The following is a 22,053-nucleotide window of genomic DNA, read 5'->3' on the forward strand; positions in this document are numbered from 1 at the left end:
ATCTATCCTTATTGTTTTTCTTTTCTTTTCTTTTTTAGATTACATGGAAATAGTGAAGTAATCAGGGGTCCTTTGCCAAATATCAGTGGGCAAGGAAAATTACCAAATGCCTAAAGTAACTGGGGTCTCAAACCCTGCCAGTTGGGCAGAGTATAAATAATAAAATTATTATAATGATTATAATGATTGTTAATGCTCATTTTTGTGGCTATACCACTTCAAGAACACTGTAGTATTTTTTTTATTTTTTATATCAAACAAACAAACAAACCTGAAGTTCATTCCCATGTTTACAAAAGAAGAAAAGGGAGGGAGACGTGACAGAGCACTGCTGAGATCCACTGAACCCCAGAAGTAAATTCCACTCTAGGGAGTCATGCAGTGCCAAGTTGACTTTGTCTTGACACAGGAGTTGTAACACTGATTTGGGGTATTTGAGTAATGTTAATTTGGCAGGGAGAACTTATTGAAGTTATTTATTGATCTGTTTATTTATATGCTGCTTAATGCCAAAATAGGCTTCCAATTGGTTGGCAAGTAAAAAAAACAATTTACAATGAACTCAATATTTCATCTAGGCATTTTTTGTTTGTTTTCTCTTCTGCTATGAACCCAATATTTCACTTCTGCTGTACATCTTCTGTTTTCTTCTCTAGGGCTTCCTGATAGCCTAATGAGGAATTTAAATTAACATTGCAGGGTCTAACTTTCCTCAATAATTTTTGTGTTAAATTCTACTTTTGAAGCATGTTACTAGTAAAATTACTTTTTAAAAGTTAAACTGTAGTCATTTTGAAATCAGTCATTTACTTTATTTCCAGGTAGGTCGTCAAAGGGGGCTTTTCAACCACAATAGCAGATTGATAGTGGCAAAAGTTGGGGGCAGGTGAGATTTGTGACAGTTTGATATATTCCACCATTATAAAAACCTGGATGTTCTAAAAAATAATAAAATGAAGAAAACTTGTCTAAACTTTCTGTAATTTATCATGACATATCTACCTGATGAGTGCTATGAGCTAGCCATGTTTCAGGTAGCTATGTTGAGAAATGGCTAAAATGCAACACTTTAAATCCATTTCCCTTCTTCAGCAATTTTCCTTTTACGGCCATTACTCCACATAAAGTTCCTTCTATCCCCCCCCCCCCCAAATACATATATTTTGAAGAAAAATGGTAGAAAATATTGCAATGGTCTTGGTTTTCCCATGTTTGTGAAAACCATAATGCCCTCATAAAGATATGCACGTTTAAAGCTCCTATTGTAAAACAGGGCAAATATTTCAACCCATGCTCAGTGTCAGATTTGTTTCTTCTCAGATTTGTACCTTGGCCAGCAGTCGTCCTGGTGCTGGTCAGCAGTAACCTATGCCTTGTGCATGCAAGTAAGTGCCAGGGCAGTGGGTGGGGGAGAGATAAAAGGCCCCTGGTGGTCTGGATTGGCAGCACAGAAGCAGTCCTCCCACATGCATGGCGCGATGCCCCCACCCTCTAAATCTTGGACCTAAGCTGGAACCTCTGGTTGAGGGAGTTAGGTATGTTCAGCTTGGAAAAGAGGAGGCTGAGAGGAAATATGATAGCCATCTTCAAATATCTCAAGGACTGTCACATGGAAGATAGAGGTGGGGGAAGAAAGTATACCAGTCCTTAAGCAAAGCAAAGTGTGTTGAGTGCTAGGGAGAGCTGGGTAAGTTGTCCCGTTGAATGTGGAAAGCTAACTGCCTAGTAGGAAACCCCCCCCCCCCGTCGAATTATAGTTGGATGATCGTCTAGTCCACCCTTCTGCAATGCAGGCATCTCAACTAGATCATACATGACAGATGGCAATCCAACCTCAGCTTAAAAAATTTCAAGAATGGGGAGTCCACCACCTCTTGTGGGAATCTGTTCCACTGTCAAACTGCTCTTACTACTGATGTTTTGTTGAAATCTCCTTCCATTGGTTCCAGTCCTAGCCTTGAGAGGAGAGGAGAAAATAAGCTTGCTCTGTCCTTGTGTTGAACCAAAGGTGAAGTGTTCCAGCTTTGCTAATGTAACCTTGGTACATGAAAGATAGAGGAAATATTTGGATGCCGTGCTGCCTTTTACCTTCCTTTTGCTCTTTTGAGCAGTGTGCATGTATGTGGCAACAGTATACAAGGTTTGAACCAGTGTGTTGCAGGAACTCCTGGAGACCAGCAGTACACTGTGCAGTGGAGGGTGCTCTGTCATCTGGAAGGTGCCATGGGAGCACAGTCCCATCAGTGCGAATGGATTGGCTCCTTCCTTGGAGGAGTGACACAGGGATGTTGTCACCACCGTAACCCATTGTAATAAGAATTTTAAGGTCTTAGATACATAAGATACATAAGAATTTTAAGGTCTAAGATACACGTACATAAATATATAAACCACATGTCTGAAATAGCACAGGAAGACAGTCCTGAAACCATTTTAACTTTCCCCAACTGACCAAATGTTTCTCTGCAAGGAAAGAGGAAATGAAAAAAACCTTCCCATTGTCTTAGGAATTAAGTAATCACCATCTCAAAGGAATGGCAAGACTACCAGAAAAGGCAATCAGATAAGGCATTATCAGATAACCTGACAGACAGGAAAAACAACAACATTCAAATTTCTGTTGTAGGCTGCCTCTTCTGTGATCTATGAATGATGTATGGAAGGGTGGTCTTAAGCTCCAGGGCGGGGAATTTCAAAATGGCTATATAATGGCAAGCACACATGGTTCGTGGTCCTCCTCCTGCTTGTGGGGGGAGCACCCTGTTGCAACTGTTTAATAAAGATTAGGCTTACCAGCTGCTTTGCTTCTCAATATTCTCTGGTTGGCCTCTGTTATTTTTCTCCTACTGATGGAGAACCTACAAAGGACTCTATAAGGAATCTTGTGTACCCCATAAGGATATAAGGGCAGATTTTGTTTACAACACCATAAATGGTAATGGACAACAGTGTTGCCACTAGTTTAAGATTGCCATACGTCCAGATTTCATTGTTTGAAATATGGCAACTCTACACTAGTTTTGCATGTGTGCTTTTTTTTTTACTGCGGCTCTGCCCTCTCTCCACTTATGTGCTGGGAATATATATAGTGCATGTTGCAGTACCACTATTGCGCTGGCATAAATGTCCCTCCTCCCTTGTGTAAATGGAGTAGAAGAGCCTGTGCTTGTGGGGTGGGGAATGCACAGATGTTCAGACCTTATGCCAAACCAGTGATAGGGATCCTGTGGCCCTGCAGATGTTGTGGGACTAAAACTCCCATTGTGGAATAGCTGCCCCTGGTCCTATTCCTGGTGACCCCTTAAAATACTGAAACTGAGCTTGCAGTGAAAAATGAAATCTGAATTTTGGAGGATAAAACAATGCAGCTAACACCAGCTGCAGTCCCAAATGCATGTGTATAATAAAGCTACTTTAACTTGCAACACCCTTGACAAAGTTCAGCATGAGTCACCCAGATATCACAGTGCAATATCTTAGGTAGTTAGCATTATAAAATTTTAGGTTGCACAAACATAGCAGATACACACTCCATAGAAAACCAATCCTTCACCCTTCAAAATTTAGGAAATGTTCCCTAAGAAAATTGCACCTTATTTTAACACACCGAACAATCCCAAAAAGGCATCTTGGCTCTCCTGATGACTCTAAATATTTCCTTTACAGAAGAGAAACCTTTTCCAATAGTTCTTTCACTTACAAATCCTAAGGGCATATTTTGTGCATGAATAGGGTAGACCCGTGACCTGGATTCACGAACTAAAGCATTTACCATCTCAAAAGAATGATCAGACTGCCTAGGTAATGTAATCAGTTTAACATTATCAGAAATCTTGGCAGACAGGGGATAACCTCACTCTCAAATTTTTGTTGTGTAGACCACCTCCTTCTGTGATGTACGCATGATGCCTTGAGGGTGGTCTTTGGCTAAGGGGTTAGGCAATGTCTCAAGTCTTTAAAGGTTCCTGCACACTTTTTTTCTGGGTCTCTCCTACCTCCTTGCAAGGAGGTGGTGGGACTCTGTTGCAAACAGAAAAAATAAAAGATCTGCCTTGCTTTCTATGGATCTTGCCTCCATCCATTCATCTCTGACCCATGATGGACTTAGGGGACTCAGTCCCTTGGGGAATTGGGCAGCAAAAGCCAACCCCCCGCCCTATTTTTCCTGCAACAATAGCTATGCGACTTATCAACATTTATTTATTGGATTTTTTTTATTGCCTTTTTGCCAAGGCATCCAAGGCAGTTTACCATTGTAAAGCACTGGTTATATATACGTTATATAAAACGTCAAGAGACTGAGAGCTCTCATGCCAGCATTGGCGCCCTCCCTGGCCTGGGCGTCCCTTCCCTCAGGGCGCCCAGGTAGCAGCCGCCTCAGGTGAGGTGGGGGAGCAGCTGCCCCGGGCCTCCCGCTCTCAGGCCTCGCGCGGTTGATGGTCCCGTCAGGAGCAGGTGGGGTGATGGGCGCCGCTCCGTGGAGCTGGCGCCGGTCGCCTCCGCTGCCACCTCTGCCTGCGCCGGCTGCCCCGGGGCGCTGGGCGGAGCCGGCGGGAGGAGCCGCCGCCGCCGCCGAGCTCCAGTAGCAGGAAGATCCTGCTGGAGGCCGGATCCGGGTGAGGCGGCGCAGGAGCGGCGGGATTCGGAGGCCTCTCGGAGGCGCTTTTCCAGGCCGGCGCCTGAGGGCGAGAATCGAGGGGCGCCATGAGGAGGAGATCGCTGGGCGGGGGAGTTGAGTATGTGGGCCGCTGGACTTGACCCCGCGCGGAGAGACGAGGGGGTTGCCTTGGGGTTTGGGGGGCGGGCGGAAGGGACGGGGGTGCGCGAGGGGGTGTCGGTCGAGCGAGAGCAACGGGGGGAGCCGTCTTCTCTCGCGACGAGGGCCCGGCGTCTTTTCCAGGGTCGCGGCAGGCAGAAGTGCAACAGGTCTCGCTTCCCTGCAGCATCTTCTGCGCAGCGACGGGCGGGCGGGAAGGAGGAGGCTTCAGGAGCCGTGCAGCGGTTAAAGGCTCGGGGCCCGCCTGTCACCTGAGGGGAGGGAGGGAGAAAATTTTTTTTAAAGGTTGATTTTAGAGTAACGTGGGGAGGGTTGGAGAACAAGATGGGGGATTGAGCTCCGCTGCCCCCAAAGGTCCAGATTGGAGGGAAATCCGAGCAGCTTTAAATTCTCTCTCTGTGTGTATCAGATTCCCTTCCAGTGTCGAGCGATGAGTGGATCATTGGCTCCCCAGCCCCGACACTGTAGGTGATCCAGGGCAGGTTAAAAGGAAAAGAGCCCCAGGGTCAAACAAGGAGCGGTTCACTGATGGCAATTGTGGCAGGGCAGGCCCCACCGCCATATCCTGGGCTCAGGAAAGATATCGAGGTCAATTCAACTCCCTAGAATCCAGGGGGTTGTTATTAACTACAGTACTGTGCAATTTCTTTGAGGTGATTACCCTTGTTTTGCCCCTGTGGCTTTTGAGGACAAATGATGATGTGGAGCAGAGAGGAACAGGACTAGCCAAGATCCCGTGACCAGAGAGATCATAGTGGAGTAGGAACTTGAACCCTAGGCCAATGCTGCTAATATACAGTGGAAGCCACTTCAAGCCTGGTCTGCAGACAGGCAGCAGAATGAGAGGGTGATAGAGAATTCTGAGGTTCTGCAATGCATTGTACCACTTCAGTCACAAGGCCAGAAGCCACATTCTTTCCCCAAAACTCTCCATTGTAAACAAGCACGTGAACAGAAACCACCTAAAAAACATAGCAGAGTGGGAGGAGAGTTCTAGCCCAGGTCTCCCTCACAGTCTACTGTGCACCTGTTTTTTGTTTAATGTGAGAGAGCATTCAAAACATTGCTCCTGCCAAAAAGCGTATAATCCATCCTACCACCTCGTTTTGCTGTAGACCAGGCCTCACTGCTGTCCAGTGAGTGGTTTGACAACATTTCTGGGACATTCCTCAGTCACTGTATCTCAGTTGTAAAACATCTTTACCATGGTGACTTGCTGAAGTTGTTGGATTTTTAAACAGGACAAAGACATGTTTAAAACAGAGCACAGTTGTTTGCACAGCTAGCCATAAAGATTCCTGCTGTGTTTACTTTGAGATTGGAAAGTGTCCAGTAGTTACAACTGATTAAAAAATGTACCAGTAGGTGCAAAACTCTTGTTTTGTAGTATAATACCTACTTTGAAGGAGTTGCACTGGTTACAGATAAGTTGTCAGGTGCAATTATTGCGCTTATGTTGACCTTCAATCCAAACCCACTGATATTTGACTAAGTCCCATGGAACGCAGGGAGACTAGCTAGGGTCTTGGGTATCTGGAGACTGGATGTATCTGGATACATCCAAACCTGCCTTACAGGTTTAAGAGGAAGTCCTATTGGACATACTATTGTACTTTTTCAGGTTTCTTCTTTTTGGATGAGCTAGCATGCCTGTAACTTTATTGTCCAATAATTGCACAACTTCAATTGTACTCACAGGAAAGTTTAAGTTACTGAAGTTACTGATCATAGTTGGGTTTTGAAAACATTTGTTGAGGGAGTTTGGGGGCAACATTCTTTCTTGCCCACCTTCTTAATCTGGAGGCCAACCCATCTGACATGTCCAAGGACATGGAGGTGCACTTGTTAGAGAGACTGACCACCATCTGGCCCTTCATTCACCACTATTTGGTATCCCCTGGTCAGCCCTAATTGAGTTGCACATTTATTGCCCACAATAATTAAGTATCCAAGAAGAGCGTCATCAGAATTTTGATCTTGAGAGAACTGAGCAATAAGATTCTTGGGAACCACTAGGAAATGGGTTGGAGCTTGTGGGGAAATGTCACGGAAGGCAAGGCACTTATCGTCCTCGAAGATGATCTTCCCTGGGATCTCTTTGTGGGTGAACTTCCCAAAGATAGTGTTTCTGCCTGGCTGCACCACATGTGCTTTGCTGATCTTGTCGGCCATCGCTCTCCCCACCGCCTCACCTGCTCACTTTTCGTATGTTTGATTGAGGGGTATTGCAAATGTTGGCTTAGTAGCTCTGAGCTGGAGAGAAAGAATGCAAAACTCATTTCTGTCATGCTACCTTTAGGTGCATGTGCGGCTCTGGCTCGCCAGAGCAGCGATGTCACGCTGGCCACGTGACCTGGAAGTGTCTTCGGACAGCGCTGGCCCCTGGCCTCTTAAGTGAGATGGGCGCACAACCCCAGAGTCTGGCAAGACTGGCCCGTACGGGCAGGGGTACCTTTACCTTTACCTTTTACCTTTAGGTGCAACAAACGCTTCTGATGCTAATACAAGTCCAAGGATACCCCCCCCCCCCCAGTTTAGAGCTGGGGTAGAAGGCAAGGATGAGACACTTCATCCTGTTGTAACATAAACAAAGGACAGAGTCTGGGACTAGAGTAGGTAGGGGTTTCACCTGAATTTTTGTCTAGCTCCAAGTCACTCAGAAAGCAGTGAGATGTTAGGTGCCTCTGAGGTCAGGGAAAGCCAGGTCTGTTTGTCAGTCATACACCATTGAGAAATTGGCAGGTATAATTGTGGTCCCTTTATGGTTGGCAACAACATGATTGAGGGTTGTGATGTTCCAGAAATGGAATTCCCCTGATTGGTCTAAATACTTAGGAGGTTAATGAAAACTATTCATTTTTAGAAGAGTATTTTTAGAAGAGATAATTGGTTTAGCACAGGGTTGGGGGACTTAGCGTCCTCCAGATGTTGGACACCAGCTCCATCATCTTTACAGCAGCCAGCATGGCCAGCAGTCAGTGAGGTATAGTGGTTTGTGTGTCAGATTATGACCTGGAAGACCAGGGTTCCAATCTCCACTTGGCTATGAAGCTCACTGGGTGACCTTGGGCCAGTCATTGCCTCTCAACCTAACCTACCTCACAGGGTTGTTGGGATTAACTGAGGGGGAGAACCTCTTTGTGATATAAAAGTAATAAAGCAATAATGATGGGAATTGTAGTCCAACTACACCTGGAGGGTACAGGTTCCCCTTCCCTGTGGGTTGATGGGGTTTTTTATGCAGTCTGATGTTGATATATTTTATTTATTCATTTCATTTTTACACACACACACACACACACACACACACACACACATATATATATACATACCACTTGATTGTAAGAAAAAGCCTCAGAACAGTTTTTAGTAATTGAAGGTTTTGTTTTTTTACAGATTCATTTATTAGTACATAAATTATTCGTAATAGTTTGCCACCACAGGGGCCTGAATTGACTGTTTTGGAAGAATACATCTATTTCAAATAAAATTAAAATTGGGTTTGAGTGTGGCTGCCTGCTGAGAGGGCAAACCAGGGTTTGTTGCTGTATAAATGTCTGAAATGGCCCATAGCCTGGAAATAGTACAGGATTGTTATCTTGGTTGTCTCGTTGGGTGCTGTGAAAGTAGCACTTTAATATTGTTTGACATTTTTATGTTTATGTCTTTTTGAGTAGTGCAGACTACAGCATGGGCTGTTTGCGTTTTAAAAATTCTTTGCGCTGATTCAGATTACCATTTCTGATCTTTGTAGTTTGAAGGGTGCATGTGACTAACCCATCTCAGAATCCCTCACCTGCCCTGGCACTTCAGGAGCCTAGTAGCATTGGATTGTCGCTGGTTCCGGACACCCTCAAGGGGCCATGAGACTAGCAGGTGAGTTTTAGCTTGAAAGAAGCATTGAAAGTTTTAGCTTGGAAGAAACATTTAGATTTGGTTAAGACACAGAATTGCAGCACTTGGCCAGTGATATCAGATATGCCTTTTGGAGCCCTTAAGCTCCTGGGACAACAAGGGAAAGATGTAGTAAGAAGGACTGCATTATGATGGCAGTTAGGTTTAATCATTCAGGGGTTTGCTGGTGTTGTTGCAGATCTGACTTTGTCTGTCTTAACCATCTCAGGTCCCCTTCGTGTTGTTGTGATCGTCTTGACAGCAGGACTGACCTGGATCCTTGTCAGCGTCTTGTTGGGTACCCAGAGTGGCTTCTCTCGCCTGCAGCAGTTCCTCAGGAGTAAGAACCAGAACAGCTAGGAGTGGGGATGGTGGGCTATCGTGGGGAAGGGTTGGAACACTGGGTCATGGCGGAACAGTTGCCTTTGCAGCTGCCACTGCCTTACCTGTGCCTGCTTCTTCATGCTTCAGTCCCAGCCATGTTGTTGGGTTCAGGAAAAGGAGAGAGAGGATAACTATGGTTGTTAAACCTAGAGCAGGGATCGGATCTGTGGCCCTCCAGATGTTGTTGGACTCCAACTCTGATCATCCCTGGCCATTGGCTATGCTGGTTGAGGCTAATGGAAGTTGGAGTGCAACAGTCTCTAGAGAGCCACAGGTTCTTCATACCTGATCTAGAGGTGGCTGTGTGGAACTGGCAGCAGAATAACTGGAAGGCTAGGATGATTTTTAGTTTAGCCTTGCATAGGTCTAGTAAGAGCTATTAGCCATGAGATCCAAGTGGACCTTTTCAGACAGTGTAATTCCAAATACCAGCTGCTAGGGACGGACAAGGGGAGAAGGCCCCTGCCTTCATTCATTTCATGCTTGTCACCTGCTCCATGAGGGCTGCATGGTGAGCTGCAGAGAAAGTTCCACTGTGCTATGAGCATATTGTATCTGTGAGTGTTTCAGTGTCTTGGGCTAGCTCTACATGGCCCTAAACAAGAAGTGAGATTAGAGACCTTTATGGAGCCCAGTCGCAGGTCACTAAAGTCTCTGTGCCTATAACATGTGACTTTAGAAGAGTAATTAGGCTTAAAACAGAAGATCCCTCATGGCAAAATCTTCTGACATTTACTGAGTGCAATTTATTTTCTGCTGATGTTTTCACACTTACTTCCTCAGACATGAGATGTTACTCTAATGAATAATTCCAAGAGTACTAATTATGTAACTTCTGCAGAATTTGCACTTACCGTTCCAATGCAGTTTATTTATTCCCCCCTTTCCCTGCCTTGCTAATTTTTGTAACCCAAGGGAGTTGAGGGCCATGTACATGGGCTTTAACACTTTCGCCCCCTATCAATGTCCCTGTAAAGGAGAACAAAAAAAATTCCTTCCAGTAGCACCTTAAAGACCAACTAAGTCAGTTCTTGGTATGAGCTTTCGTGTGCATGCACACTTCTTCAGATACCTCCTGTAAAGGAGGTTAGGCCAGCCTTGTATTTAAGCACTTGTTTGTTAGCCATAGCATGTAGGCTGGTAGAAGATGGACAGGGTGCACCATCACGCCTCTGAACCTAGCATGAGATCCAAGCAGGCTGCTGAGGTGGGGGGCAGCTGTCTCCTTCATGCCTAGTGTAGAAATGCTGGAGAATATGCAGAGCTTAATAATATAGATATAGATATATCCCAGCCATGTGGTTGGGTTTCCTCAGCATAATAAAACATCAAACATTAAATACTTCCCTAAACAGGGCTGCCTTCAGATGTCAGGTAGTTGTTTATTTCCTTGACATCTGATGGGAGGGTGTTCCACAGGGCGGGCGCCACTACCGAGAAGGCCCTCCGACTGGTTCCCTGTAACCTCATTTCTTGCAGGGAGGGAACCACCAGAAGGCCCTTGGAGCTGGACCCCTCAGTTCCTCCCCTGCAAACCCCCAGCAGGCTGCTAAGAAATTTTGAATGCTTCTAACTTTTTGTGAGCTTGTTTACTAGTCTGGGTTGGATCAGACAGAAAGTGATGGCCTTAGGGTCACTGAGTGAGCTTTGTGACAATGTAGGGGAAAGATGGGGAACCTGGAGCCCTCCAGATGTTGTTGGACTCCACCTCACATCAGCCTGAGCCAGCATGGTCAGTAGCCAAGCCTGATAGGAGTTGTAGTCCAACACCTGGAGAGCCGCAGGTGCCTAATCCCTGAAACATAGATTTGGACTCTGAAGACCCATGTTGAAGTGGATAGTGTCAAACTTGATCACATTTATTTATTTATTCATTCATTCATTCATTTGATTTATATACCGCCCTTTATCACAGCTTATAGTGTGGAAATGCAGGAGCCATCCCATATGGTGTTTTTTTAACTGACATTATTAAATTTTACTAGTCAGAGTAGGGGTGGGAAACCTGTGGCCCTACTGTTGCTGGACTACAACTCCCATCATCAGCCTGGGGCTGATGGGAGTTGTAATCCAGCATTGTCTGGAGGACCACAGGTTCCCCATCCCTGAGCTAAAGTGTGATCTACATTTTTTTCTGGCACCTGAGATTTCACTCCTGTTAAATGTCTAGACCCTACATCTAAATCCTCATTTGCCTAGTTCTTATAGTGCTTTAGAGATTTTGTGTGCATGCACACTTCTTCAGATACACTGAAACAGAAGTTTCCAGACCCTTCTATATAGAAGGGTCTGGAAACTTCTGTTTCAGTGTATCTGAAGAAGTGTGCATGCACACGAAAGCTCATACCAAGAACTGACTTAGTTGGTCTTTAAGGTGCTACTGGAAGGAATTCTTTTTGTTTTGACTATGGCAGACCAACACAGCTACCTATCTGTAACTGCTTTAGAGATGTTACACATTTATTTCTTCAGTGATGGAATATATGTATGCTCAGGTAGCCTTTGGCGCCCTTGGTTGCTTGGCTGGGAAGTTCTAATCTACTTTTCACCATAAAGAAGCTGCTTTTCCCCCTGCAAACATTACACTGTTATTTTAATGATGAAATTGAGTGATTTTGCAAACTGGATAGCTCAGCCTAGTGATACAATCCACATAATTTCCAAGTTTGCAAGAAGAGTGTTTCTTTTCTTGCTTTTTGAGTATCGCCTCCAAGCCTTACAATTATATATATAGATCTCCTGACCTAGTATTGCATTGTGATGATGGGTGGGATAAAATACTTTAAATAAATAAACTGAAGAGGTTTTAAATCAGTTCTTTGGCACCTGTCCTGTTGGGGTGTTTTGAGGAGTAAAGGAACTTTAATCTTGACATATTGCTGCTACATCCTTGAAGTGATGAGGCAGGGCACAAGATCTGGAGTGGATCTTGCTGATACAGCTGTTTCTTTGCTTCCTTGCAGGTCCTGAGAATCCTCCTACATCAGGTAGATGGCTTTGGCTACATTCTTATGGGGTCTACACTAACACACACCCGGTTTGCAAACCCATCGTTCACTCTGACTTTGTTGGAAGCAACACAGGTTTTGGAGCTTGGGCACTCTTAAACTGTGTTGAACTGTTCTGCCACTTAATGGAGAGACTTTTTAAACTTCCCATAGTGCAACTGAGATAAACCAGAGAGATCCTGCTTGTTTCACAGTGCTGATTGTCACTTTGGATCAAGGAGAAGGCAAAAGGAAAGAGCAAGGAAATCCTCAGGGGGAAATGGGAGATTTATCTCATCATAGCCCATCATACAGCACCACCAGCCGAGGGACATACAGTTTGTCATGTAGCACCAACTACCAAGCAGTGATGGGAGACCAAACAAAATGCTCACAGAAATTAAGGGGGTGGCAGAGAGAAGTCTTCATTGGCTATCTAGGACAGTTCTGTGCTGTATTGCACTTCTCAGTAGCTATCTGATAGAGTGGGGTTCAGTTTGGGGTGGCTTTGTGGTATATCTTAAGATAAAGTGGAATCATTAATTTCCCTTAGCAGCAGATGTGGTGGTAGTGACTCCCTGCCACTCCACTGTGGTAGGAAATGAGTTTGAGGTGACCAGTTCAGGAGAGATGATGTTGTACTGTGAACTCCAACTCCCATCATCCCTAGTCATTGGCTATACTGGCTGGGGCTGATGGGCGTTGGACTCCAACAGCACCTAGAGCAGAGGTTCCCAAACTTTTCATGTTGGTGGCACATTTTTTACATGCATCATTTTGCGACACAGTAATACAGTTTTACTAGCAAACCAGAGGTTAAACTAACCGCTTTCCAGCCCTGGGAGGAGCACAAGGAGCATTCTTGCAACACGCCGACACACTGACTTGTCCTGACACACAATTTAGAGGGTTTGCCCATTCCTGCTTGTTAGGGTAAGTGGGAAATGAGGGTTCCACGTCACTTTTTCTTCTGCATCTCCTCTGGCTCTTTATGTGTGTTTTGCCATCCCTAGAAAATACTGGTTTACCTCAATGTCCTCGGGTTATTCGCCAAGAATTGGCCAGCATGCTTGATGAGATCAGAGTGGTCACGGCAGAGAAAGCAGGCAGCAACAGTAGACACCGCAGTGAGTTCAGATGAGCTGAGAGGGTGGAAGTAGAGGATAGTACAGTGGAGCATGTGAAGGCCTGTTCAAAGCAAGACTTATTCCCAGCTTTCTGCTTTTGGTCATGCTGGCTGGGGAACTGATGGGAGCTGGAGTCCCAAAGGAACATCAGAAAGCCTCATTCCTACTTTAAGAGCAGGTTCTGGCCTGCCCTAGCTGTCAGAAGAAGAAGTGTTATCATAGTTCACTCATAGAGCACGTGCTTTCCATGTAACTTTCTACCGTCTTTGGGTTTAAAATAATGTTTGCTTTGATGTCAGGAAAATCCACAACCCGGCATCTTGGAGAGCTGTTGCCAGTTCCATGCAAAAGTCTCCTTCAGTTCCTGGCAACAGCTTTCCTTCAGCTGGTCAAAAAGTGGCTGTCAGTGGAAGGGAGATGTCCAGACATGGGGTGTCTCCCTCAAGACAGACAGGGTTAATTGATGCAGCTTTGAAGCCTGAGGCAGGTAGAGAAGGCTCCACCCTGGTTTCTTCCCTGCCTTGCCCAAGTTCAGATTAGTTACACTTGCCTCTCTTGGCCTTTTTTTTTTTTTGCCTGGTCCACTCTTAAGCCTTTTATCTTTCTTGTCTAGTTTTACCTTAAAAGTTACTTGCCTTGTTGTACAGCATTCCTTATCCTAATAGAAAAAGCCCATTGCCTCTGTTATTCCCCCTCTGCTGTCCCTTCTTTTTTCCTCCTTGCTAGAATTGGGGGTGGGGGGGAAGGATGGTCACTCTTGCAGTGAGAAAAGCAAAAGAAAGCACAAGTCAGCCTACTTGGGGAGGAATGAGACAAAAGGCATCACTTAGCCTTGTGGCATTGGCAGCCATCACAGAATCTCCTGCAAGGCATTCCCAGAGAGGATTGCCCCAGGAATTCCATTATTATTATGTATAAGGTGGGCAGGATCTTTTAGGTGACGTTCACTGCTGTATCTTGGGGCTGGATGACTAAAGCACTGTTGTGCCTCTCCTCATCACCGGCAGTTAAGAGCAATGAGGCAGTGTGGGGTTGGGGAACCTGTGGCCCTCCAGATGTTGCTGGATTCCCATCCTTGACCATTGACCCTGTTGGCTGGGGCTGATGGGAATTGGAGTCCGCAGATTGCCCAGCTCTTGACAGGGCAAGAAAGCATCCTGTTTGGCGCAAAAGGGTACTTGTAACGACGGGGCTTTGGGATTTCTCCTTTGCTGTCTACTTAGAACCTAGGCCTAAGAAGTACAAGTGTGGCCTTCCTCGGGCCTGCCCAGACAACTCGTTCGCCTTCCGGATCATGAGCGGTGCAGCTAATGTCATTGGGCCCAAGATCTGCCTTGAGGATAAAATGTGAGTCATTGCCACTGAGGAGGACTGTGGCTCTCAAAGCCTTTCTGTAACCAACCTGACTGGAGGTGGTGATGCTCATGGGCTGCATCTACTTGCTCAGGTGCAATCCTCTATGGGTGGCTATTAGAGTGGGGGAAGAAACTAGGGGAAAGCCTTACCAACCAGATGTGACCCCACTCTAGCCTCACTTAGATCTCTTGATGGGACATTTTCTGACCAGCCCTGATCTTCCTTTCAGGCTAATGAGCAGCGTGAAGAACAATGTAGGCCGGGGCCTGAACGTTGCACTGGTGAATGGTAAGGTGGGCTTTTGAGAGGGTGGTGGGCATGAGTGATGCTGTTGTAGGGCAACATAAAAACTAGTCACCAACACTGTCCTGTTCTGCTCTGCTTTGCAGGAGTGAATGGAGAACTGATTGATGCAAAGTTCTTTGACATGTGGGCAGGAGGTGAGTGTGCTGTGTTGGTAGGAGTTTGGTACTCAAGATGGGGCAAAAAGAAGGGGAGATACAGGGATTATTTGTGAAATCTTAAGGATGTGTTCCAATATGGTTATGGGGGCACAAGCAGCCTTTGGATTTGGAGGAAGGCAAAATAATTTTAATAATAATAATAATTTTTATTCATTTTAAAACATATTAATTGTCATACATTCCACAAAATTTCACCTCTTATACAATCTTTTGGACTTCCATCAGCACCTCTGATGATCTCCCATTTTTACGATTTCTTCTGCAGTTCTTAAATTCATATTGCCTTTAATTATAACTAACGTCATCCTTTTCGTTCAATAATGCAATAATTCAAATCATTCCCTTTACAAAACTTCCTGCAAACCTACAAATGTAATCTGATCATCACAATTACTTTTCAAATAGTCCGTAATTTTACGCCAATCTTCTGTGAATGTCCGGTCCCGCTGGTTTCAAATTCTTCCCGTTAGTTTATCTAGTTCTGCATAGTCCATCAATTTTAGGAGGAAGGCAAAATAATTTCAAGGAAGGTTGCCATGTTGACTAACATGCACTGGATTACAGAAGATAGAGGCTGCCTAAGAAGAGGCTGTAGCATAGGGTTGCTTCCACTCTATACTGCTTTTTCACCAGGCCAAGAGCTCTGGGCAGAAGGCGGAACAACAGTGGATGGATTTGCAGGCTAGGTCTGTGTGAACAGGGGCGCCTGAGGCTGCGCAAATAGCTTGTGGTACTGGTGCATACTGGACCTGAAAGGAGACCAGAATGTGCTTTGACACCCAGCACAACTCTGGATGCTTGATGGGGGGAATGGGCCCTGAGTCAAGCAGAAGACCCAGCACAAGTGCGTGTGCTGAAGGATCCTCAAAGGTCAAGACACTGTAAATGCATCAAGAGGGCACATCCAGATTGCAACATATTGATGATGTGGAGGGCATCCCTTGTAAAGGAACAGACTTTAGGGGTCATGATCATAAAATAATTGCTTTGCACATTGATCCCACTTGCATATTTTCTGTGTTGATACTTACACCCTTTTTTGCACAATGTATTCCTAATTTGTCTCTGCTAGTACTGGGGAAGGGCTAGAGGTTAAGCAGAGTGCTGAAACCTCACACCTAACCTCTGAGAATTGTGTCCAGCCACCCTTCTATCATCTAATAATTCAGCAGGCATTGCCCACTTGCACTTTGGAGCATATCTGCCCCAACTACTTTGGAGTTTTTAAAGTTACGTTTTTCATAATGCTGAATTCTACACCCTATGCCACCATCTCTGCAGAATTGTAGCCTTTATGCAAGCCTTTGGTCTATGACACTTGGGAGGAACAGTTGTTCTGAGATCTCCTTCCATTCTCTCCCTACCCTTCCAGATGTGAACGAGTTGTTAAAATTTATCCGGCCGCTGCACGAGGGGACGCTGGTGTTTGTGGCCTCATACGATGATCCTGCCACAAAGTGAGTGTTAACAGGGGGACAGTTATACTTACTTCTGTAAAACAAGAAAATCTTTAACAAAAACAAAACAGGGAGACAGCCAGCACAGGTTACGCTCAACTCATGTAGTAAAAATGTACTTAGCCTGAAAGTAAGCTACCTAACTTATATAAAACTAATGCAAAGCGGTTGTTGGGGAGGCTGGGGAATCCCCTTTTTAACAGGTACTGAAGTAAAATTGGGAGTGTATTGAGAAAAGACAGCCGTTTGTTGCATCTGTTTTTTGATGCCTAGCATTTGAGACTCTGAGATCCAAAGTTGGTCTCCTTCAGAGGACTGAGAGGGTGGTCTATCCTGTATCTAGCATGGGGGCCACTGAGGGCTTATTCAGACCTGCATGCCCATGGCTTGATTATTTATCCTTTGATTACTCAGCCTTTGTGTCCTGAACCGCTGGCCCAAAGGAGGGATCATGGGAGTGGCTGAGTGCAGGTATCCTGAAGAAGGATGCCAAAAACACCAGAGTGCTTTATTAAAGAAAGGAGTAGACTTACAGCCTGCCAGGTCTCCTAGCCGTTACATGTTCGAGACAGACACAGCAGCAGGGAGATGGCTTGTCTGCACCCAAGCAAATGTGCACACATTCTTTATATACAAAGCAGCATACATCACTTTGTCTAGAATTTCCCATCACTTGACCAGCCCAGATGAAGGCATAGATTGGCAAATATCCAAGTCTTACAGATAACTCCCCTTTCTGGGCTCAAAGCCCAGTACCCTAAACCCACAGATAACGATAGCATCAAAGCAAGCCAGTTAGCTTATATCAAAGCAAGTGAATACAAACAGTGCTTTTTTTCTAGAAAAACAGGTGCAGGGATGCTGCCCTGTCCCTCCTGCTTCTGCACCAGTGGAAGAAGGAGGGCTGCTGTGCGAACGGGCAGAGATAATGCGCAGGGAAGAAGCCTCCCTGTGTGTCTGCTCTGCAAGCTGCCCTGTCCCTCCTGCTTCCGCACACAAGCAGGAGGGGCAGGGCAACTCTATGGAAGGGGGAGAACAGATGAGCAGAGAAGCTTTTTCCCTATGTGTCTGCTCTGCAAGCTACTCTGTCCCTTCTGCTTGCTTGCACAAGCTGGAGAGACAGGGCAGCTTGCAGAGCTGAGGCAGGGGAGGCTTCTTCCTGCGCATCAACTATTAGCCTGGGAGGCTGAAGCGCCTCATTAAAGCCCCGGTGCACCTCTGGCTCATGAGAAGACCCTCTCCATTGCCCATAGAGGATGTCCTCTTTGCGCTCCAGGGAGAATCTTCTTGTGAGCCAGAGGTGTGGTGAGAGGTGCCAGAACAATTTTTATTCATACCCCAATTTTTAGTTATTGCCCCGGCCACGCTGGGCGGCTTCCAACATATATAAAAAACATAACAAAACATTAAACAATAAAAAGTCCCTATACATGGTTGCCTTCAGATGTCTTCTCAAGGTTTTTAAGTTACCGTATTTTTTGCTCTATAAGACGCACTTTTTCCCTCCTAAAAAGTAAGGGGAAATGTGTGTGCATCTTATGGAGCAAATGCAGGCTGCGCCGCTATCCCAGAATCCAGAACAACAAGAGGGATCGCTGTGCAGCGATCCCTCTTGCTGTTCTGGCTTCTGGGATTTAGAATATTTTTTTTCTTGTTTTCCTCATCCAAAAACTAGGTGTGTCTTATGGTTTGGTGTGTCTTATAGAGCGAAAAATACAGTACTTCTCTCCTTGGGAGTTGCATAACTCCATATCATCCAACATATGTTACTTTGTCTATCACTTCATCTGCCCAAATGACAGCATAGGTGGCAAATACCCAAGTGTTACAGATAGTTCCCCTTTCTGAGGTCAGAGCCCAGCACCCCAAGCCCACAGATAAGGATAACATCAAAGCAAGCCAATTAGCTTATATCAAAGCAAGTGTATATAAACATACATGACCTCATTGCTACAGCAACTGCCAATTAATGGTGGGGTTATTTTGACTAACAAGATGGCGTTAGCAAAGCCTCTGAAACAGTTCACCTTTGGTTCAGCACACCTTGATGAACATGCAGCCTGGACCTGTTAACAAGCACATGTGTCCGAATGTCCTGAGAAATGTTTGGTATGCTTATATGCCACCATTCAATGTTAAGTTGCCACAGAGACTCTTATGTTAACATAATAGGGTAACAAGACAAAAAAAAGTGTTTAAAATATGAAAACATGAAATATGAAAGTTCTGTCTGATTGGTAATGACTCTTCCACACAGGCAATGTGTGGTGCTTGATGCTGCAACTTTCAAATGATGGGCATGCATGTATGAATAAGCTTATAAGAGAGGGGGTTTGAAATTAAGATATGGTGGCTTTATATTATGGTTTAGGACAGAGATGGGGAAGCAGGGGCCCTCCAGGTGTTGTTGGACTCCTAACTCCTAGCATTCCCAGCCACCATGGCCAGTCGTTGGGGATGATGGTAGTTGTAGACAAGAAACATGGTGGGGGCACAGGTTCCCCATCGCTGAATATTGGATCAAAGGGAGATTGCCAGACTTGGTGCAGGACAGGGCCTTTTCACCTGAATTAATAACTTGTGTTTAAGTACAACTTCTCACACCACTACAGCATTTGGATGGGAGAAGAAATTCCAGTTGAAAGTCTTGCTCTGTACAGTAGTTTCTTGGCACCACACTGAACTTTTTCCAGAAAGAATAATGTTTTACTGTGTTGGTGGGACCAGAAGAGTGAGTAGTAGAGGTTTGTTTACTCACATTTTCTGTTCCCTCTAGGATGAATGAGGAGACCCGTAAAATCTTCTCAGAACTGGGCAGCAAGGTTGCCAAAGACCTAGCTTTTCGAGATAGCTGGGTTTTTGTAGGAGCCAAAGGGGTGCAGAACAAAAGTCCTTTTGAACAGGTACTGAACCATTTTTCCTTTTCACAGATGTCACCTTGAAATGTCTGTATTTCAGAGAAATCCTGAAATCACTAGCTCACACATGAGGGAAACTGGAGCACTCCAGATATTGTTGGTCTCCAACTTCCATTGATTCTGACTTATTTTGGTGGTGGCTGGGACTGATGGGAGGTGGAGTCCAACAATATATGGAGGGCTGGAAGTTCTCTACCTCTGCCTTAGATAAAATCTGGGAGGAGAAGCAGAGGAGTGTGAAATATCCATGTAAACCCTGATTTTGTTATTTTCATAGCACGTCAAGAACAAAAAGAGCTCCAACAAGTATGAGGGTTGGCCTGAAGCACTTGAGATGGAGGGCTGCATTCCACAGCGAACTGCTGAGGTCTAGCGAGGACCTGTTTCCTTGAAGCCTGCGGTGTCTTTTTGTGGTGGGGGAAAGGTCCTTGCTTGTCCACCTGTTGTTGTCTTCCCATATGGTGGCAGCTATCCATTCTCCTTCTCTCCAGCAGCCTCTGCCTCAACTAGGCAATCAAGTTTTCCTTTCCACAAAAGGCACGTCTGGCCCAAACCCTGGGAAAGGAAGTGAGGTATATGTGAGGCCACCCCCCCCAACTCTCCCCTAGTGCCTTATTTTTCTCTTGGTTGGAAGAGCTGATCCTACTTCCCCTTTGCCTGTTGCTCTGAATGTGATGAGCAGATTGGTGCCCTCTGCTCAGAGGAAGCAAGTGTATTTATGTGACAGTCTTTCTTTTTCCACAGTGATCTGCTCACATGGTGGGGAACCTGTGGCCCTTTGGATGTTGCTGGACTCCAGCTCCCATCAGCCCCAGTCAGCCCTGCCAGTGGTTATGGGGTGATGGGAGTTGTAGTCCCAACTACATTGGGAGGCCCACAGGTTCTTCATTCCTGCATTAAAGGGACCACTACTTTTCTATAATAGTTTATGTGGTTTAAGTTAGTTCTTCCACTACTACAGACACTAATATATAGGAGGAAGGAGATTAAGGACAATCCTTTTTTTGGTTTTGGTGAATCTCTTGAAAAATGTTGAGTTGCTGTTTCCTGAAATACAATGTTGGTACTTAAACTGTGATGGGAATTGGAGATGGATCACTGTTCATACATTGTTGTGGAAAGGAATCAAAGCTGAGTTTCTTTTTTTCAGAACACTTGTTGATAAACGGTATCTCCAATAAACAATGTGCACAGCAGCTGTTGGTTAATTGTTGTTCTTTCAAGAGCAGAACCAGTGCTGTTCCCTTGGGATCCGCAATTAGTGGCCAAGAGAGTGATTGCACTCTTGTAAACTCTTCCATTTCTGCTTTAGGTAGAGGTCTGCCACCAGCATTTTGGCCTTCCACTGCAGATAACGCCTAATCTGCCCTTGGAGAGTGGGATCCTAATTTCTTTCTTTGCAGTAGGAGGACCCAGCTCACACATTCCTGGAAGGAAAGGATGCTACCTATGTCTGAACCTGGGCTACAGCAGCTCTTTTAATAGCTGGGGTGGGGAGCCTTAGGGACTGAAGACAAATGCTTCCCTTGGGACTCTTCCCAGCCCTACCCCCTCCTAGTCTTGTTTTGTGCTCTCCTTGAGTGTTTTTGTCTAGCCTGGCTAGAATGTGTCCTTGACTCAGATAAAGCCTCTTGCTTCCCTGGATGGAGGGAAAACAAAGAAGAGTGTGAGTAGAAACTAGCCTAGTGTACAAAGGTAAAACTTTACATTCTTTGCTCTTCTCACCTTTGCCCACAACTGAGTTGTCCAGAGGTGAATACAGCTGGTAAGGTTCTCTAGCCCTTTTCCAGGATTTGGGCTTACTATCTTCTCCCTCACCCGTTCCCCTGCTTTCTCCCCAACATGTACCCTGTCCATGGTTTTTCATCACCGCGAGCATAATGTAAGACTGTGTACAGAGTTATGGTGATCCAAATCATGTTGCCACCAGATGGGCTTATCCACACCATAGTTTGCCCCAGCACTTTCCTCAGGAAAACCCTCTGTTTAGCCCTGAATTGGAACAAATGGCAGTCAGATTTTCTGTGGACTGCCTTTGTTCCAATTGAGCGCTAAAGAGTAGGATTTTCAGGGGAAAGTGGCAAAGGCAAAACTGCTCAGACCTGTGCCTAGAAAGCACAGGACAAGCAGCAGGGTGGACAAGCCTGGGAGCAACATTCAGAAGGGGGAAGCACTTCTACCAATCTCACAATCACCCTGACGCTTGGGACTTGGGACATACATGTGTCTCTGTGCTGAAGACTAAACTGGATTTTACTCACACTTCTTTTTTAAAACTAGCCACTTATGTTGAAGAAAAAGTAGGCACTGCCCCATTCCAGTATTCGCTTCTTATCATATCAGTTTTTTCTCTCAACATCACCTTGCCCTCAAAGGTGCTGTTTGCATTCATTGGCACCTTTGAGGGTAAATAGCAGCTGAGGAAGGAGACTTAGGTTAGGAAACTGGCATGGGACCTTGTGAACTGCCCTGAGATCTACAGAGCAATATGTAGTAGTAGTAGTAGTAGTAGTAGTAATAATAATAATAATAATAATAATAATAATAATAATAATAATACTGGGGCCCCAATCCAGATCAGCAGCTGCTTTTTCTTTAAATTAGTGGACACTTGACACATGTTTATAGAGTGTGAATAACATGTAGTTTTTCCTTGGATCATGTCCATAAAAGCTGGGCTGGCTGCATC

At 45.2% G+C, this 22,053-nt stretch overlaps 1 protein-coding gene and 1 pseudogene across 8 annotated transcripts; one reads left to right on the top strand and one right to left on the bottom strand.

Annotated features, from left to right (window-relative positions):
• Positions 1–4,384: 4,384 nt before the first annotated feature.
• FAM3A (FAM3 metabolism regulating signaling molecule A) lies at positions 4,385–20,560 on the top strand. Of its 7 annotated transcripts, none has more exons than XM_083719784.1 (11): positions 4,450–4,736; positions 8,532–8,653; positions 8,901–9,011; positions 12,019–12,042; positions 13,056–13,169; positions 14,393–14,516; positions 14,755–14,813; positions 14,915–14,965; positions 16,362–16,446; positions 19,223–19,349; positions 19,642–20,560. In XM_083719784.1, the coding sequence occupies exons 2-11, from the start codon at positions 8,641–8,643 to the stop codon at positions 19,735–19,737; spliced, it is 804 nt and encodes a 267-aa protein (XP_083575910.1). In that variant the 5' UTR covers positions 4,450–4,736; positions 8,532–8,640; the 3' UTR covers positions 19,738–20,560. The 7 variants fall into 7 exon arrangements, with proteins under 7 accessions (XP_083575915.1, XP_083575910.1, XP_083575913.1 ...); XM_083719786.1 differs by having other exon boundaries at positions 4,598–4,616; XM_083719785.1 differs by lacking the exon at positions 4,450–4,736 and adding an exon at positions 4,844–4,926.
• LOC310835217 (adenosine 5'-monophosphoramidase HINT1 pseudogene) lies at positions 4,998–8,047 on the bottom strand (annotated as a pseudogene). Its single transcript, XR_014568635.1, has 2 exons — positions 7,249–8,047; positions 4,998–7,070 (listed from the first exon to the last, which is right to left on the bottom strand). The product of XR_014568635.1 is annotated as an adenosine 5'-monophosphoramidase HINT1 pseudogene (transcript).
• Positions 20,561–22,053: the final 1,493 nt, after the last annotated feature.

Source organism: Podarcis gaigeae (genome assembly GCF_964106915.1).
Source record: "Podarcis gaigeae genome assembly, chromosome: 17".
Taxonomy (NCBI): Eukaryota; Metazoa; Chordata; class Lepidosauria; order Squamata; family Lacertidae; genus Podarcis; species Podarcis gaigeae.